This window comes from Numida meleagris, chromosome 1 (genome assembly GCF_002078875.1).
Source record: "Numida meleagris isolate 19003 breed g44 Domestic line chromosome 1, NumMel1.0, whole genome shotgun sequence".
In the NCBI taxonomy this organism is placed as follows: Eukaryota; Metazoa; Chordata; class Aves; order Galliformes; family Numididae; genus Numida; species Numida meleagris.
Window position 1 is genome coordinate 84,585,983 of NC_034409.1, and position 20,948 is coordinate 84,606,930.

A 20,948-nucleotide genomic window follows, 5' to 3' on the forward strand; every position below is an offset into this window, starting at 1 on the left:
AATGTAGTAGTTCAGAATGCAAGTGCACAGGATGCTAAAGCAACTTCAGTGCAAGTCTGTTGTAATTTTCATCACCAAAAAAATCGTGTACACTTAGACTACATGTTCATCATTTTGATGATTATTAAGCAGAAGTGGGAGTGACTTTTTACACAGTCTAACGGTGATAGGACAAGGGGGAATGTCTTTAGACTAAAAGAGGGGAAATTTAGGTTAGATGTTAGGAAGGAATTCTTTACTCAGAGGGCAGTGAGGCCCTGGCACAGGCTTCCCAGAGAAGCTGTGGATGTTCCATCCATGGAGGTGCTCAAGGCCAGGCTGGATGGGCCCTTGGGCAGCCTGAGCTGGTGGGGGGCAGCCCTGCCCACAGCAGAGGCTTTGAGCTCAGTGATCTTTAAGGTCCCTTTCAACCTAAGCCATTCTATGATAATCTTTCTGGTTTAGAACTACTGCACACACATTCTGAAGTTGTAGCCAATTTTTACAACTGGAATTTATAAGTGAAGGGAAGGATGCAAAGCAAACGTCTAAATGCAATGATATACCTTGTTTTAGAGTGAGGCCTCTTTTTTATGGCTTACAAGCCAATGGCTTGTAAGACCCCTAACACAGAGTCATCTATGTTTCTAAACCAGCATATGAAAAGCATTAATATTCAACAATAGAAAGACACAGTCTTGAAAAATCACGGAGCAACCCAACATTCTGTTAACATTAATTTTATAAAATACCTTACAAGAACAGATAAAGAACTTGAGCTTACATAGTAACCAAAATTAAAAAAGAATGTAGAATAAAATATAAATTAATTGAACACATCACTAAGTTTGCCACATGTTAGACAAGTTTATAAAAGGCATTTTCAGATAAAATAGTTATTTGGAAGAAAAACCTTCAAAATGGAAACTAACAAAGTCCTTTTTCAAGAAATCAATCCTATATACACTAAATTCCAGGTCAGCAGGCAGTAAATGAATCTGCTTAGAATACACTATTCATCTGCTTCAAAATTTGTCAAGCTTTAAGACACAACTTTAAATGCTTTCAGGTCAGAGTGATCAGTGCAAAGTAAAGCTTCAAGCTGAAAACATGACAAATAAAACAGAAGAAATGATCATGGTACAAAACTTCCTAAATTCACATTTTGAAAAAAATCTGTGCCAGATGTACTCTTCAGATACTGAGCATTAATTCAGCTAATTTGCTTGAAATGCAGTAATTTCACAAGGAGATAAAAGGTGAGGCCTACAGACATCAGAATGGTGGTCTAAAGCCTTCAATGACATTCATTTGGAGGAAATATTCCTGTAGCCTTAATCATTATAGCAGACATTTCTAAATTTAACCAACTTTGTTCATTCAAGCAGTCTCACTAGTCAGTGTTGCTTAAAGCTATATGCGTGCATAACACTGCCAGACTTGAACCCTTAAGTCTTTAAAAGGTAAAAATGTTTAGAGAATTATACTGTAGCCAGATTATTTAAGCCTATTAATTTGTGCAGAGTAAACATCAACACTCTAGCAAAACAATTTCACTGTTTGACTTCAGATTAGTAACCAAAGCAGGTTTGAAAGAGTATTCAAATTCAACAATTCAGAAGCGTTAATGGCACACGCATTCAAAGATTAAAGGAAATCTTTTTTTAAGTCACCACTGTGAATGTTGCTCATTGAGCTTTTTTAATATGTACCAAAAAAAAAAAAAAAAAAAAGAAAGGAAAAAGTCACTGCTGGTCACAAACAGAAAGTAAAAAAAGATTTTAAAACCTTAATTTATCAGGCAGCAATTCCAGGCTCTAGCTGAAACAAAAGGGTGTCATTTGTACTAAGATGCTGTACAAAATGAGACAAATAGAGAGCTCTACTTTACAATCTGTAGACTCTCCTCGCATCCTTTTAAAGCTTCCTTTTGTTCACTGTCATCATTGCCAATCTGGCAGTTATGCTGGAACTGCACAAGTAACTTCAGTTAAAAAAAAAAAAAGTACTGGTTTGTGGGTTAACTTTTTTTTTTTAATGACACGCATCATTTCAAATTTATACTTAGCAAAAATGTTAGAGTGATGCTGTAAAGAAAACAAATGAACAACAGGGCTCAAGATAGCATAAAACTTTCCCCCAAAACAGAGGGGAGAGAATTACTTGAATGGAAAGCACAGAAGATAGCTTCAACCAAAACTTTCCATAAGCTGCAGGCAATCAATGAACATTTAAAAGAAGTTGTAAACACACCTTTTCTGTAACCTAAATTCAAGAATTATTTACTTAATACAGAAAAGACTCTTAACTTTTTCCTGCACTCCAATTCCCTTAATCATCTTTTATCACCGAAACAAAGCATATTAGCAATAGATATACTATGCTTCGTGATGCTGCAAAATAATTTATTTAGTAAGTTTTAAGAATAAGTTCCTTGACGAAATGAAGGACTTTGAGGTATCACAGCAATTTCTTCTGGGTTTTCCCAGTTATTTTGGATCCTGCAATACAGACATTTTCTGTATTTAAATTTTTTAAATACAAATGCATTGGCTGCTGAGATCTGATCCTGTAAGTGGGACAACTTCCATCACTTGCTATGAGTGAAGGAGAAAACTGACAGCTGAAAGGAAACAATAAATATATGACTCAAATGCAGCTCAGCACAATGTGAAAATTTTCATATACTGGTCACATCTCAAAACGTGGAAAATACTTTAACTACCACACAGTTTTATCTTTTCTACTGTAATAGACAAAAAGACTTCCAATTTTCCTGCAAAAACAGGAAAGCAGCGATTTTCTACTGGAAATATTTGGACTCTAAACTTTGGTGTACTAGGAACAGAGTTGTCATTTTCTCTGTCTTTTCTAATTTTAGAAAAATTTTTAATTTAGCTTGCATCAACCGGGGCTTAAAAATAACACAAAGCCTGTAGTATCACTAGCCATCGAAAGCAAAGAAACAATTCCAGCTAAGTAGCCAGAAAGTGAATGAATAAATTTGAGCATTAGACACACACTTTAGAGTAATAAAGTGTATGGAGGAGGTTACTAAAGAACTTTGCAAAACATACTGCTACAGTAGCATTAGGAAATAACGGTGCATCGAGAATTGAAAGTTTCCAAGTCAATACAAACTAATTCCAAGCCACAGTGAGCCACAGGATAATCACTCCAAAATTAATTTTGCAGAAGCTAGTACTGGAATTTACCTGAATGCCATTAATGTGATTCAATCAAAATGATTCCTTCTAATCTGGCATGCCTCAGTATACAAAGGTCATAGACAACAGGTGTAATTAGTGTGTAATCAAAATGCGGTACTGTCATGTGCGTTTGGGGTTTTTTGAACGTTTGCAATCAAACAATTTTCTGAAGAACTTTTACATGTCAGAACTCAGTATCACTGCAAGAAGTGTTTTTTTTTTTTTCTGTTGATTGGGACTTTTTTTGTTCTTAACTGTAGGAGCTGTGGATAAAAGACCTTGAGGATTACAGGTCACGGAATTAATGTTAAACAGAAACCTGTCCAACATTGCTGTCAAAATACCTTTAAAAAGGCAGTTCATAGACATAACATATTTTACATTCAGATATTTCCTCTCTCAAAAGCAAAGGAATCTCATAAGAAAAAATAATCAGTAGTGAAGGCCACATACTTTTGCATTTGCTGAGCTGAAATGCAAAAACAATTAAAGCATCTTGTAAGAGAAAAAAAAAAGCAAACACAGAATTTCTGGAAAGTGATGATTTAGTTGATGGGGTGGTCAGCGTGGAAACTGTTGGGAATGCTACAGCAGAACTGACCAAAAGTACAAGGGGACACAAACGGGAACATAGTACAGGCATCAACTAGAAAACTGTAACTTATCAACTTGTAAACAAGAAAAAGCATTTCACAGATTAAAAGTTCTAGGGAAGTAAACTTCTTTAAATTATTTTGTCAGTTCAACCCTGATTTAAAAAAGTATGGCTAGCAAAAATACACAAGCCTCAGCATATTTATAAGTCTTGATCAGAGCAGCCAAGAGCACGGCTGGAAACAGACAGCCTCCTGCTAAAGATGAAAGAAAAAATATTCTCTTCTCTTCTTTCTCTCATTCCCCAATCCACATATGTATATGTAGAATTCACATGCTCCAAGAAAATCTTCACACTGCTATAGATTGAGACGTGGGGAGACTGGTGGAGGAAAACAGACAAACTCTCTTAAAATGCTACGAGCCACGTCAACATTATTCTGGGCAATTTCAAGTGCCCTCTTGACTTCTTCAAAGGAATAGCCTTCTCCCATGAGTTTTGCAATTTTTGCATCCACATTTTCCATGGAACTGTCAGAATTGAAAGCTTTCCTGTGGTGTATTTCTGGTGCAGTCCTCCGAGGAAGTGGTTTAGGGGGCCTGGCTGGTGCTTGTGAACCATCTGTTTCAAATAAAGGAGATAGAAATCATTATAAAGTGGATTAGAAACTGTATTATAGGTAGGTCAACCCTCATGAAGCACTTTGCAAAGAGAAATTCTAAACAAAAGTAAGAGACACTTTAATTCACTGATATATCTCATTTTAAAATTTCGATAGAAGCTAAAATCCTCAGGAACATCTACAATGGAAATACTGAAGTACTATTTCAATAATAGGGTAAGAATGTGCAAGTTGCAATCTAAATTATCCAAAGCTAGAAGAAAAAGAAAGTATGACAAAACAGTGAAGATGGTGAAAATAGCCAGCCACAGTTTTAAAGGCTATCTGCTCTAACCTACAGTTCATGAACTTTTTTTAGTCTGTTTAAAAATTAAAAAATATAGTGATCACTATTTTATTCAGGTTGCTAAGTTGCACTGAGAGGAATCCAGCCAAACGCACATGAAGGAGAAAAAGCCTTCACTTATATCTTGCAGGTCCTGTTCAGTCAACTGCAGGTCATTTCATGCATACCAGTTTGCAAAAGTACAAACAACTAGATTTCCAAAAGAAAAAAAAGTTTCGTTCAGTTAATTTCAGTGGCAAGAACAGAACACGATCCTTCTTCATCAGTCCTCCTTTGAAAATATCTCCCTTTTCTTTCTCTTCTTTAGAAAGGTTAACTTCACAGTTAACGTTGGCACTAAGGATCATGATGTACTGATGAAAAGAGCTAATATTCAAACTTCCTAATCTTCTGAGAGTCAGAGCTTCGTGCTCAAGTAAACTTGGTGCTTTACTGAAACCTCTTTATCCTCAGTGATTCCACAAAAAGAAGCTCAAATACTAGCAGGCAAAGTTCAGAGAAGACTTTCAAGAGCAAAGTATTTTAAAAAAAAGTCTTTAATCCTTCAAAAAGGGTTTTGAAATGTTCCATCATTTGATAGACAAATTAGAGGAATTTCTGACTGTGACACTTCCTGTTTACTTAGACTGACAGTAATGGCATTTTGCAGCATTAAGTGCTCCAGCGACTTTTTTTTCCTTTTTACTGATGAAAGAATTTGGTATTTCTAGTATTACTGTTACAATATGCTACTTATCGTAACACTTGATAGAGAGAACTGTAATTCAGCAGGATGCATTAAGTATTTCAGATGGATGAAAATAGTTCAGTTTATTGCACATCTCTCCAAAGTGTATTATTTCTCTCAATTCAGTTTCCATGCGTTTTGATGAGAGCGTTCCCAGAAATTTAACTAAATTTCTTAAGTCAAAGAAGATAAGCAAATAGTACTGTTAGCAAGGTGATGCTGCTTATGTAAGAAATGGATGAGAGTAGTTTGATTAAGAATTAAAATAAAAAGGTTGAAGTTAATTTTGTTCCAATCGAATTGCCTATTTTCTGTGCACGCAGTTATGACAACCTACAGGCAGTACGGACTACTTATAATTGTTAGGAAGTTTTATCTCTGAATCATCTTTGAAGATGTGAAGCATTATGTAAACACCAATCATTCTAATAAACACACCACAAGACAGATCTAAACCTGCAATGAATGTGTGGGAGATCAATGAAACACACCGGATTGAGAAGTTAATTACAGCTCAGGAAATGTAGTTAATAACTAAAAACTAGACGAAATCAGGAACAAGTTTAAATATCTAATTTCACCTATTTTAGAAAATGCAAGACTAACAGAATATTCTTCATATTTAAAATAACAATATATCATATTAAAAATAATTTGCTTCCCTCCACAGACATATTAAGCTGTTCTGATACACAGAACATTTTGTCATGAACTTATTTAGGATAAAATTTTTTTGGAAACATTTACCTCTGGGCTCCTTATACATAAATCAGATCCTTCTCTGTGCACATGCATGCACTAAAGGAGGTAATTTTTGTTCTAACCAGCCTAATACAAGCTTGAAACTGAAATTATTTCTCATATAAAGACTTCACTTTGCTGATGCTTCCTAAGAAACTTTTTTAAGTGATTGGACCATTTTGAAAGGTCATTTTTAATTCTGCCAGCAAATTTGCAACGTATGCATTTTATTCACACTCTAATGACATTCCTCTATAGCACAGATACTTCAGCTCTTCTCTAAATTTCCATTATGAGAAACATTTATTTCAGTATCTTCACATCCATATAAAATTTGAGCTGAAGCTGGGTATCACATTGGATCCTGAGCTTACAGATACTAAGCCTAAGCTGCATGTCCATCTGGACGCTGAGATAGAGGTATTTAAGCAGGACTCCCCTTTCCAACCTCCCGTCCTTTGATGTTTCAGCCACCATGGATGTCTAACTAAAAATTCAAACAGATTTCCTAATTGTATAATTCAATTAACAGTTTCCACAGGAAGAAGTCTCCCCCCTACATTTCTGTAATTAGCACTAGATTTAACCCTTAAGAAACTGACTAGTATAAAGGCAGAGACAGACTCATTAATTCAATGTCTAAAAACCATGGAAAAAGTTGCAAGGCGTGAAGGCTCTGTGATACCGTGGGAGGAGAATATTTGTAATGATGCCAGCTGTCTCCGTTCCTCTCTGCTGTGAAATGACCCTTGCTGCTTTTCCAGTATGTTCCATGGTCCTTCACCAACAGATGGAGAAGCACCAGAGAAACAGGCAAACAGAGAAGTTGATGGGTGCCAAGGGCTTGTTGCACAAGGCCAAGGCCCTCCATGAAGCTATGGCATAGTGTGCACAGGAACAAAGCACACCAAGGAGACATCTATGCTAAGGAACGGGCAGAACAGGAAAAAAGTGAGAAAGGAGTAACTGCATATACTGTTTCATCAAGCTGTTAGGTACGATCTTCTTATTTTGCATTATTATAACTAATGATTTTCCTTGGGTTTCATGGAAATTCACCATGACATAATGTGTGACACTCCTCCAATCACCTCCCTACTCTTAAATTTAATTGTAAAGGAATTTAAATTTGCATGCAAATGCTTTAATAAGGCCAGATGAGTGAACAGGCATATGCTATACTCAACTAGCCATTATATTCTTAACTAGTCATTTGAATCAATTTCTTACGGAATAGCTAAAGTCATGTATACTAGAGGTCTAATTTTCTTCTGCCTTTCCTACACATAACTGGCTGTGCTTAGGTAAAATATCAATCAAAAAGAAAAGCAATCTCATTTACTTTGCTTTTATTGTAATAATTTTAAAATTATGTAGGTAAGATGTTTGATAATTTTTGCCTTTGGGATAGTTAGGTGCATAGCTGAGAACTATTTATAGTGTTCCATGCTAAATCTAAATATATAGCTCAATTAGAATGAAATTGTCACTACATGTTAACGAGTCAGTTAAACATCAGGACAGCAAACTTACAGTCAAAATGAAGCACATAAGTCAAAGGACTCCCAGTGCTACACTAGGGAGCCAGTGGCTAAATTATAATTAGATTTCAGAATGAACTACATTTCCTTTCCAGCTAGTTCAAAGAACCACCATACAAAAGGGCTGAAATGAAGAACTTCCTAAGTGAACTGATTAGATCAGAATAAATATAAAACCTAAAGTTCTAAGCAGAGTTACAATCCCTACATTATATTTTCTATATCATAGCGTAAGATGAATCAGTACATCTTGAAGTTCATCAGTTCCACTCTGTGGAAGTACTGTCACCGTAAAAACAACCTTCCAATTAAGAGTATGACATAATCTATCACATAGCTTTCATTTAATTGAAATTAAATAGAATATCTTGCTGTACGTCATACTGATTTAGAGTGATATTTATAGCAAAGGTCAATACATTTAGATGTTTCAGAAGAGGGCTGTGGGAAAAATATATAGATATAACAGTATTTATTGAGTGACATCAAAAAGCTCCAAGAACTTAACTAGCAAAGATCTTGCAGTAATTTAGGAAAATTAAAAATTGTTCCACCATCATTAAAACTGAAAGTAAGCCCTTCCATTTCTTAATGCATTAGAAAGTAGTTTCCATGTACAATTCAATCCATCTGGAAAATGAATACTGTTTAATAGTTCAGATAATCACTTCTCTTTTTTCCCTTTGTGGTACCTCTCCACACTATAAAATGACGCAGGTGGGATAATCCTCCCCCCTCTCCATACACACAACTAAATAAAATAAAATTTGTCTACAAATTGGTCGAAGTATTTTGGAATACAAGTAATACTGTAAATATTTTAATATATTTAAATTAATTTAAATTTACTCTGAAAACAGTAAGTACAATATTAATAGCAGAAAAATTGACTCTACTGTACCTATTTTGTTCCAAGATTGAATTTGAATTGGTTTTAGTTCTTGCAGTTTCAAAAGAAAGAATTTTAAAATTTTCTTAGAACCTCAGACAGGCATAGTAGCAAAAAAGATCAGAAATTAATAATACTGCCGAAAGTAAAACTACTTTTTTTGAAGAAGCAACAAAACAAAACCAGAAGAGGCTTATGGTCCCTGAATAACTTCTGATCTCCTACGTACTCAACGACAGCAGAAATCCCCTTGCTGCTCTCAAAAAATAAGGGACACTAGAAATCACCTTAGCATTCTGCTTGGCATAAACTGGTGCCATAATATCTTCATGACCCCAAAGAAACAGGTAGCCATTTTTACCTATAAACTGCAGAACTTTAGTCTCTAACTACCCATTGATATTTTTGTGCTTTAGTAAAGTGATACTTCTGCTACCAGAAACTGTCTTATTTGACATTATGGATTAAAGTTATCTGTTTCATGAAGCTGTAACTCTCTATAGGAACAGTTTTCTACCTTACCTGAAGAGGGAGGAAGCTGATCATAGTCTTGAGATGTCCTATTTGTCTTGACATTTTCTCCAGTTACTCTACGAACAGGTGGCAAGGGAACGTGACCAGTTATTGGATCAAAATGAGGATCTGTAATAATAAAACAATAAAATGTCTTAGAATTATTAGAACTATTATTTGGTGAAGAGGAAGGGCTGAAACACAGAACTTAGACTTAAAAGAGCTTCTTTTCAAAAAAAAAAAAAAAGCCATGAATCCAAACAGAGGTGTTCCCCAAAGTGTGAGTGTATGCATCTACACATCCAAATTCAACACTTGCACAGAATACACGTAGCTGTGTCTTGAGGAGAGCAAAACAGGAGTAAAAGCGGTCAACCTTGCGCTGACTATTGGTCTTTTGTTAACATTCATGATGTACCTTTCAATTACTCAGCCTTGACACTCCAAGGACTTTGGCTGGTAAAACATGGAAGTTGCTGCCAGACCTGAAATAGCAAAATTAGAAGTATCTCTGCTAGCTAGTAGTTTGGTTAGAGCTCAGTTAACACTTGAATGGTTTGCAGTCCATCAAGACTGCTAGGCAAATTTCTTACTTGCACAGACCCAGTTACTGAGTGAACATTACAGGGACTGCTAAAAGCTGTAAGGAGGCTTTTTCAGTCTCCTGATTAGAGGAACAGAATTTAAAAAAAAATCAGAGAAATCAGAGAAATGTGTAGGCCTGGCATACTGTGGCCCCCTTTAAATGCTCCTTTTTTTTTTTTTTTTTTTTTTTTTTTTTTTTTTAATACTGTGGAGGCAGCTGAACAAGCTTTTAACATCACCTTGGACCTGGCTTCTGCATGTGTGCAACCTTTCGCTATTGTTGATGGTGAGATTATTATTCTAATCTCAGGGGCTCAGAAGAATAGCTAAGATATCACTCTGAAGACCTGCATGGAAATCAATCCTCAAAAAATGCATCATAAATCATTTGCAGTAGTTTATTCGGCACAACACAAAGTGTGAAATACGTCAATATGTCTTTAGAAATGCCATAAGAATCAAAATGGAATTTAAAAAGATCATCTCACAAATGCATGTATGCTCAAGTAGATGTGCACGCTTACAAGGCTAGTGAGAAGTGCTGTTATAAGATTGTATTCCCTATGTAAATATGAAGAAGAATGAATGGCCATAAATACATTCTCCAGATATTTAATGAAAAGATAGTTTTTTTTTTTTTTTTTAACATTATCAGAGATGCTTCTTCAGATTATTTGGATATAATATTTTAAAACACTGCATATATCTGGGAACTGATATATAAGACAGATCAGAGCTTGTATGCTTCTGGGGGTGAGGGAGGACTTTCCCCTGACCATTCATATTAGAACTGAATGGTGCAGAGTGTATTTCTGCCTCAGATTACACAAGTGAAGTACCCATTCAGACTGAAGTGCTAAAGATTACATTATTTTTATTTTGAAGTGTTGAAGGTAATTTAGTCCCTGGTTCTGTATTTGCGATCAACCTTTACATCCTGCAGCATGCTTAATCTTTTTTACCTGGATGCATGCAGAAGCTGATTTCCACGTTATCAAACATACACAGTTTTGGTTAATTACTCAATGCTCAGATCTTGACTGATGGCAAAAAAAAAAAATATATATATATATATATATGCAATGAAAACTTTTCAAAACATTTTATTTTGGTTCAACCTAAACTACCTCACTTTAATACCACAGCTGGCATCATTTACAAGGCCAGAAAAACACCCTACAACCTCACAGGCGATTACAGATTTGCATACATTTGCTTGTCATCTACATTCCTGCACTCCTCTGACACTATCACCGAAACATTTAAATTTAAACCTCTCGATACAGCTAATCACTGACAACAGATAGGAAAGGGGAAGAGATCTAATCACAAATATTCTTGGAACAGATAAACATAGACACCAGCATTGTTTGGAAGCTTCTATAACGGGGACAAAAATTCACTTGGTAGACATGCACTGTAACCCACAAAAACCTTGTTGTAACTTGTATTACCAAGCAACAAATTTACTCAATTAACCCAAAAATCAAACACTCATCAAACTCAAGGTTATGAATTTTAAACATAACTTTAATGACTTTTATAAGTAAAATACTGGGCTAAAAATGTGATAGTGATCTGTGGGAAAAGCTAGGTGAAAATTTGACTACTTACAAAAAATTCTGAAACCACAGGGTCCTGCAGCTATGTTCACAATTAATACAGTTGTGCTGCAAAATTTTACAGCAACCATTCTAATAAAACAGGGCATTATTGTCTCTTGTTTTCTAGTTTTTCCCCAAGTATCAACTTGGAAAAAAAAAATAACCATACATGAATTATTAATGAACTATAAAAAACAACGGAATTGACAAGAGGATACATACTAATGCCCCAGATCACAACAGAAAACTGGGTACTTTGGAAGTAACAACTAATACGAGAAAAGTACAATTTAACAAAATGTCTTGCCTTGTATGAAAATATTGACTTTTTTTTTTATTCCTTCGTGATAATGACAAGTTGAGTTATCTTATTCAGTGTTTTTTCAACTCCACCATTCAAAAACAGTTAAAAAAACAAAGCAAAACTATTTCTTATATATCTGTATATCTTCTTTATCCATATACTAAGGTGTAAACAAAACAGACTTCTGAAGCCTAATGACAACTTTACTGCATAACAGTTACACTTCTGGAATAAATAAAATAAAATATATTGTTTCTTTTTATATTCGTACCAGGATGAAGGAACAGTTCATGTCCTGAAGGAGGTCGACTTCCTGAGCCAGACGGTTTTGTGTGCTCAGTGATGCTGTGCCTAGCAGGTGGTGGTGGCGGTGGTAGTGAAGGAGGTGAACTATCAAATGCATCTTCACCTGCATTTTGGAAAGACTTATTAGATGAACAAAATTTCATAAAGCATTGTTTAAAACATTGTTTTAAACAGAATTGTTTAAAACTGATTTTTCTCTAGCTGCCGTGGCCCTTGCTCCTGGGGTTTATCTAGCAGTTCAGTGACTGCATTAATGAAATTGTTAGCCTGACTCTTACTATGCACAGTCCTCTTATAAAACATGCTCTGAATGACCGTTTGCATTGCTCAGTTTCTTTTCTGGGATGGAGAGGGGGAGGAATGTCTTTTAAATGGCTCAACTACGAAGACGGTATTGTAATGAAAGTCTCATTGATTGTCAGTGTAGAATAACAATAATGCTTCAGTGGCTATGAAAATACATTTATAGTCAAATACCAATGCTGACTACATCCAATCTGCTGTCTTTATCTGCTGTTCTAAAGCTCTGACCCAATATACAAAGTGATTTTTTCTATAGTTGGCAAAATAACTGTCCCCTTACATAAAGGTAATACAGACAGGACTAGAGTTACCAAGCAGTGTTCAAGAGATTTTATGGAACCAGAAAATTGGATGATGACACATACAGTACAGTCTAGCAATGATACAATTAAGTTTGTCGACGAAGGTGGGTGTGATGGCCAAGCTCAGTCCCAGTATGTGCAGAGTGTCTTCTTTAATATTATTGACCTCAAAATGTTAAGCTTGTTGGCACAGGACTGTAAGTCTGGACTGGGAAAGATAGCTTTTTGTAACTGTAGGCAGCAGTGAGTTTTGAACTGTCCTTTGACATTGGAAAAGCAATACAAATAAACTTACTAATGTAACCTAATTAAGTTTTCTTTGACTTAAATACCATCATTTGGCAATTCATCTTTTTTATATGATAAAATAAACGTAATTATTTAAGCTACAACCAGAAACCCTCCACGCATTGAAATGCAACAATCCAAGTAATTTTTTATCTATTTTACACAAAACAGTCTTGTTTTTCTTTGTAGCTTGAATCCAGACTTAGTTTATCTGTTCATCTGTCTTGCATGAGGGCTTACAGACAGATGCCACACTGGCAAGTATTGATGTACAGCTGTAATTTTTAGCCCATTGTTTGTTTGGTACTCTTAACATACTCAACATTTGTTGTTTTTCAGTAAACATGGCATTTGGTTAATCTAGGCTGTGTAAACCATTAAATGTAATCAGCAAAAAATCTGCAACCTAAAGGGGGCACCAGAAGATCATAATCGGAGGGTGTCCTGTTGAGCAAAGAGCTGTGTTTTGGGTTGTCTCTGGTAGGAGGTCGTGCAGGTGGCAAAGGTACCGGAACGGTAGGTGCATCATAGACATCTCCTGAATGACACAATTACAAGAAGTGAATGTTTTCTTGCTGTACCCCTGGAATAGCACAGAGTAAGTTTTCTTGCTAAAAGGTGAAAAATTAAAACATACCTAACTCTGGATGTTTTGATTTCTTAAGGTCAGAGGTAACACTGTGTGTTCCATTTGTCACTCCAGCACATTGACCATTCTCACAAACCCTGAAGACAGACATTAGAAAGAAAGTAATCAACCAGTTAACCAAGTATTAATTCCCAGAATTAAAGTGCTTAAGCCAGCAGTCCACTACAGAAACAAATGAAAGATGATGATCTGCATCAATTCTAAAATTTATAGGGTTTTTTTGTTGTTGTTGTTTTTTTTTTTTTTTGTTTTGTTTTTTTACTGAGTTTAGGTACTGGATAGCTCTCGTTAAAACTCCTTTGAAGAATTATACTGCTTTCTTGGTGGTATTCTGACATGGTTTAAGTAACTTACTCAAGGTACAGGAAGAATCATATCATAGAATCACTTATGTTAAATATAGCCCTCACTTCAGAAGTCAGATCATTGGTTTATTCACACATTTAATGCATACACTCAATGCTGTTTTCCAACTGTTAAACTTCTACTAGCTAAAATACTAAGAGGGCAAAAGGGAATTTTGGTCATTATCCACATAGGAAAATAATTTAAAGACAAACAAAATAAAATAACAACAAATAAAACAAGCAGAAAACCATAACATGCCACTGTCAATAACAAATTTCAAGTAAAACATTAGCCAATTATTTAAAATGAAAAATGATCGAGCCAAAGCAGTTCTGTAGACATCTGTTTCTGTATAGAAAAACTCAGTCTCACTGATACTTGTATTAGAATTTTCCTTTTTTTTTTTTTTAAATGTATCAGTCTCTCAAAATTAAATAAGAGTATCAGGTTAAATATGAAAATTCACTTAGAGTTAATGAAACAAAGTACAAAGAAATCCATAATCTTAAAAGAAAAAAATCTACTGCAGATTATTATTTTTTTTTTGTAAAATGACTACTCAAAGACTATGGGGAAATAAAATGGAAGAAAAACCTTTTCATAATATTAAATATTGTTTAAATAAATGTCAAAGAATTAGAAAACGACTCCTGCCTTTGGAGCTGCAGATCCCACATAGTCAGAAAGAATCAGAAAGTTTCACTAGAAAAAGACCACCATGCTAAACAACTCCAGTTTAAAAATTAAAAACTACAACTACACTCTACGTGTCATTATTAACAAACATTGGCAAATCTGTTAGAGCTATATACAGTTAAAATTTCACATCTTGGGTTTTTACCAATATTGTCAACGTTAGTAAAGCTATCTCCTTTGGCCATACAGAAAGGAGGGATGAATAAAGGTCCAGAATCATTGAAAATACATAAACATGAAAGAGGAAGTGAAATTGTGTTTGTCATCCCAATCCCAGTTAAAACTAGGAGTAATGAAATAAATGTAAGAATAATTACAAGACTTTAAAAAACAATCAAAAAACAACAAGCAAATAAAACTAATGGTAATAAGTATTTTATTATGAATTAATTTCCCCAGGGAAGTGGTAAAGTAAGTGTTGATTCTATCTTAAAAAATTAGATTAGTTCAGTTTCTCAAATGCAGTAGATGCAACACTTCCTTTGACTCATCATCATATATACTAAATAATTAAGAATCTTTTCTACCTTCAGGATGAGTATATTCTGTGTTTTCAATAAATTAATCAACTAGGTAGGTAAGATAACATGGCACCACTTAAGTCTTCACAAAGAGTCCAGTAAACTAATCAGTATACAAATCACCCTGAAATACCTCTTTACATTGACAGTAGACAGCACTAAAAAAATAGCAGCAAATTAGTACCAACAAGCAGGCCTTCTGTTTTTTTTTTCTGTTCAGAAAAAGCATTATTAGGAAAAAGATAGTGAGTGACTAACATAACACTTTTCTAATGTCTAGTTACACTAATGCTGAAATTCTCTCTTTCCATTTTTTATTGCTGAACTTGCCGCTATGTAGGAGGAGAGCAGCTTTAACAAACCTGCCAGAAAATAGGACTGTGAATTATCTCTTTTTATTAATCCTGTATAATTTTTAGAATTGACAGATCTACTAGAAAAATAGCAAGAAATCTCAGAAGTGATATAATTCTAAAATAAGACGGAAGAATTGTTTGTAAATTTCAAGAAATCTAAAATTCTGCGGGCTCTTCTGTTTACTGAAATTGCTAAGCATTATCTAAGAGCAGAGGATGAAACATTTAGAAAAAAGAGGTAAAAGAAGGTGACACTGAAAGGTGCTAAACATTTATGAGAAGAAAAAAAACATTAATGCTTTTGCTGGATAATACTTAGAAGTTTTAAGTTATACATCCTATGAGATTTTAAAAAAGCACAGACGGAAAGGCATTTTTTTTTCCCCCCAGTTCCTAAGCATACAGAGTTAATGAGAATCAAGATTGTCCAGTAGGGCATTTAAGTGCTCAAGATCATAAAGCTAAGACAGCTGTGAAACATTCATATACATGCAATGAAGGCTGTACAACAATTCTGTTTCTCATAATTTTTAACTTGCATGCAATGAGTGATCTTTTATTTATGCTATAAATGTCTGACTGAAGAGGTCTAAAAAATTCTAATTGGCTTATTTTGGGATGAGAGATACGTTGAGCTTTATTGGTAGTGGGTTCTTGACATCATATTATGACAGAGAGGGAAAAAAGGCAATACATCACTGCATTCTTTAACAGCAAAGAGCCTGAAATTTATATCAATAACTGGTTTCAATATCATACTTTTGCCCTACAGGAAAAGTAAGGAATTGGTCCTTTTTTCTGCAAAGACTTATTCTCTTCTTTCCAGACATTTAGATTTGCTTTATGATTCAAAGATCAAGAAGTTCACCATGAATGACATAGCCTTCAGATGTCATGTTCTTTGGCTCAAAATCTCCTTGATATAATCTATCAATAATTCTTAAGTGTGACATTTTGTGATAATACTTTAGAATATGTTTAAAGCAAAAGAGCCTTATTCCATGTGAGTAACAAAAAAGTCCTCTTCCTCAGAAGTGGTATTCAAAAAACAAATAATATCATACCCACAGAGATACAATACAGTGAACTTAGCAGGTATATGATTGTGATGGTGGTCAAATGAAACAGAAGCATAAATAACACAAACTTGAAAAGATAAAACATTTTAGACATCATACAACCATCACTGTAAATACAATTAAATTTTGGAAAAGACAGACTTTGGTGAGTAAGTTGCTTTCAAGATTGCTAAATGACCTTACCGAGCAACAGGTTTTATATTATGACAATGAGGTGGTTGAGAGCTCAGTATTATAGAATGTGAAGAAGGAACTTTGTATTCATCATCATCATCTGTATGATCCCTTGATTTATCAGACAGAGAATTTGCTGAGGAAACAGGGCACCTATTGAGATGAAAAAAAAGATCAGTTCTGCTTCGACATAACTGTTAGATAGTTGTCTTCAGTACAATACAGAAGAAACTTTTCTCTAGCATAAACATCCTCAATACATGCCAGCTACATGTAAGGTTAAAAAAAATACCATGTCAAACAAGCTTAAAGATTACTGGCTTTTCTGTCAGCGAGAATACTTAAGAGAAACAGGGAGCAGACCTTTTAAGAGTCAAACAGCTACTTTAAGCAAGCATGACATAACAGGGAATTGCAAAGAACTAGAGTACTAAATATGCGCTTAGAAGGCTTAAGCTGTTTGCACTTATCAAAAGAACTAAACAAAGTTAATTCAGGTCAGATAGTATCTAGGCAGTGGACATTCACAATTTCCATCTTGTTCCAGCCCTTACAATAATGAACTCCCAGGTAGGTTTACAATCCCTATTGATGGGTGAAAAAAATGTTCCTTCTGGAGAATACTGCTGGATATTAGTTTTATTGTAGAGCTAAAGATTAAGTCCTTCTAATTGGTTTTGTGTTTTAAAAAAAACAATGGGCAAAAAAATTCATTTCAGTGAGCACCATCTAGGGGAAGTCATTTTGCCAAATATTAAAAAGCTCAACATACCTTCAGTCTTCATTAGACATAAAAAAACCTAGGTTATCTAAGTGGCAATCAATATCATCTTTTACATACATAGCCTCTCTGCTTATAGCAATTATACTGATACATTAAAATCAGTAAGAAACTCACAAGCCGTTTGACATACAGAAGCTTACATAAGGGCTTAATTTAACTTCTGCTTAATCATACTAAAAACCATAAACAGACACTAGATTCTTAAACTAGCAGAACACTAATTGTGTATCTTTAAAAATCATTTGGATATTAAATTATGTAATAACTAGTACAAAAAAAAATCAATAGCTGGAGGACTTCAAAGGAAGATGTGAAATGCATTCATGGCCATTTTGATTTGCGGCTCCTGAGCTGAACTACATGCCACATTACAAGACACATCTACTTAATATATAATTTAGGGAAGTTTTTAAGTACCATAGGAAAAATGAGACAGAAGTGGACATAATTTCTTCTCTGATGATCAAATTTGTTCAATTTTATCATAAAGGCAAGAGCTGAAGTGACAAGTCAGGCTCATCTTCTCATTTTTTCCAACACAAGGAGCACGTGATTGAACATGCACATACACTTCTTCACATAGGAAAATCTTACGCCTTTCACAATTTATTTTAGACTATGCTAAATAACTTCAGAACATCTGAGTACACTATGAGCAAAAATGAACTGCCATGAATACCAGTCAGTAAATAAACAAACAAGGGAGAATGAAAAAGAACAGAGAAAGTAGGAGGCAGACATGTTGCTTGTGTTTTAATATGTTCCTAGTCTAGAGCTCCCTAGCTACTCCTAGCCACTCAGACACTCTTTCCTTCAACCAGTAATACACTCATTACTTCATCAACAAACTCATGGAAGATGGGAACTCAAGTTTTTTGCAAATATGCTCCTGTTAAACACAAGGTGAAAGAAGATTTATGACACTGAACCGCAAACTGTACATTGCAGTATTCAACCACCTTCTGTAGAGGGAGCAAAAGGTCTTTTGTAAATACAGCAATGCAGTATGAAATGCTTTTTCCATCTTTGATCTCCAAGTTGAAGAGGCAACAGGTTTGTGTTACTGCTGTATGGACATTTAAAGCAAGTAAAAATGTAACAGAACAATGAGAAGTCTGTATTATGCTCAGACAGTTCAAAGGTCCACTAAGAATAACTGTGGATGTGCAACCATTCCTACATGGCAATCCAGAATGTTCTGAAGATATTATACAAAAAATATAAGCCTGTGAATTTTAAAAGCAATCACAAATTGAAAAAATGTCAGTGTTAGTATCTACACCAGAAATGTCCAACACCAAGCAATATGGAAGCCAGCTTGGTGGTGGTGTGTGAAGCCCATTTCAAAGGCTACAAATGGGAAACAAACACAAAGAAAACAAACAATCCTCTCTGAAGGCACTATTTGAAATTGGTTATAGGAAAGATTTAGATTGCTGATTAGTTATTTAATTAGATTTAGGTTGTTTTTTTTTTAAAGGAAATCCACAGGGTAAAAACTGAGAGCTGGACCACCTCCTGAAGTACAGCATTGTAATAGCTAGTCTTATCAGCTTCCTGACAGAAGTAGTTCCTAGGAAAGCTGAGACTTATATACTGACTTAAATACTGACAATTTAAAAAGTAACTAAATTTAGGATATTCAAGGAGTACAAAAAATAAATTTTTCCCTTCTTTATCTAGTTCAGAAAGCCTCTGCTTTCTGTCTTATATATTCAGCAGACACAATAACTTAATTTATGTTAAAACAAAGCTATAACTTCATTCCACAAATATCAGTATGTTTATGCTAAAATCGATTTCCAACAACATTGTACTGCAGAGAAATCATTACTGGTTTGGAATTTTTAAAGACTTAGGTTCTACATCTCCTGCTTCCAAGTACAGCGTAGCCTTAGACAAGCCCTTCATGCTAGTAAAGTCTCTTTCATGCTGTCCTTAAAGTAAGGAAAATATTTGCTGGGTTATATATTATGCAATTAATATCTAAAAGGTGCTTTTGATTTGTAAAGCAGCTTATGGGTACTAACATATAACTAGTATATTCTTCATTAGATTCCTAAAATTGTCTCATACATTAACTTTTCACGATTCATAGTTCTAAATAAATCACACTGCTCTTTCGATTTGAAATCCATTTGTAATAGTTGACTCCAAAACTCCATGGCATTGTTCTTTTAGAAGTATATTCGCTTTTCTCCATGATTACTTAAATTTATTTGAGATCTATTTGTTTCATTAAATCTCTATTGTTCTACTGTAAGATTACCATTCTACACAAAGTAGTAAGATAAGCAGGCAAATATTTTACAGATTTTTGTTATTAAACAGATGAATATGCCACTATAAGCTAAGATTGAAACGCTAAGGATATATAAAACAGTTTGCGCTCATACACAGGGGAGTATACAATTTTCTGTTTATCACAGGGTAAGAATGCATGCAAGAATTATCTGAGAGTAGCTGCTGCAGCCAAACTCACTGATTCGTCAAGCTTGCCAAGCTAAGTCCTGTATAGCATCCTTTCTCAGGTGTCTGGAAACCCTTGTGTCAGCAGTGCTCCTTCTAAAAGCACCACAGCAAAGACTGATTTCAAGGAAGCCATGATATCCAAGCCTTTTCACTTTCCTTCAATGGAATAATGACTTCACATTCAAAGTCAGCTAGCGAGGATAAAAGGGATAACAGGAGGAGAAATACCTTTCTGTGTACTTTTCCTCAACCACCTCAAGGCAACTACTTATTCCTAACATATGTATAGAATATAAAAGGTACTTGGAATTGAACGTTTCATATATACTCAAAAAGAGAGTAAATAATACTATAGCATATAGAACTTTTGAGACCAATTTTTACTGATGTAGGAAAATGGGACCTACTCACAGGAATAAAAACAAAAACTGTTTACCTTGAAAACGTGTAAGTTTGAGGGAAGAACTGTTTTATATCTTTGATCTAAAAGTTTTATTTTATTTGTTGAGAAGAAAAAAGCAATTTGATTGAAACTGCTAAAAATAATCTGATATAATTACATCAGTCCAATAAAAGAATAACTGTTTTCACAAGTAGGGACTGCAGCTAAGTGGAAAATAAAAAGTAGATGCTTAGTTAACATGAGTCCAACATTCCATGAATAATGTATGGATAATAATAATAAATCTTACAAATTGAAAATAAATTAGCCCTGTTTCCAGAAAAAAAAAGATAATACTGATATTAAACTCATGCAATTCAGTTAAAAAAAGTTATATTTGCTATGTCATATTCAGTAAAAACTGATCAAATAAGTTAAGCGAGGATGTCAGAATAATGGAATTCTGAAGCTCTAAGCATCATTTTGCCTCATTGTTATTTAGACTAAGGCATTTCATACCTGGTCAATGTATCTTCCAGTTAAACCTTAGAAACTACAGACTTATGAAAATTACCAGGAAAAAAATGCCTTAGAGCTGTGTAATATAAACTAGCTCTCAAATCAAAACTCTGC

The 20,948-nt window shown here is 34.5% G+C and overlaps 1 protein-coding gene across 3 annotated transcripts in view; it reads right to left on the reverse strand.

The window, feature by feature from the left end:
- The window catches only part of CBLB (Cbl proto-oncogene B), a 125,565-nt gene continuing 105,320 nt past the window's right edge, over positions 704-20,948 (reverse strand). For 2 of the 3 annotated variants that reach the window (XM_021400545.1, XM_021400561.1), the window contains exons 14-19: positions 16,687-16,830; positions 13,492-13,580; positions 13,261-13,392; positions 11,927-12,064; positions 9,172-9,291; positions 704-4,404 (exon numbers count right to left, since the gene is read on the reverse strand). In XM_021400545.1, the coding sequence (XP_021256220.1) occupies positions 4,142-4,404; positions 9,172-9,291; positions 11,927-12,064; positions 13,261-13,392; positions 13,492-13,580; positions 16,687-16,830 (886 nt within the window). In that variant the 3' untranslated portion in view covers positions 704-4,141. The remainder of the gene's footprint in view (positions 4,405-9,171; positions 9,292-11,926; positions 12,065-13,260; positions 13,393-13,491; positions 13,581-16,686; positions 16,831-20,948) is intronic. The other variant, XM_021400552.1, reaches the window with a different exon arrangement.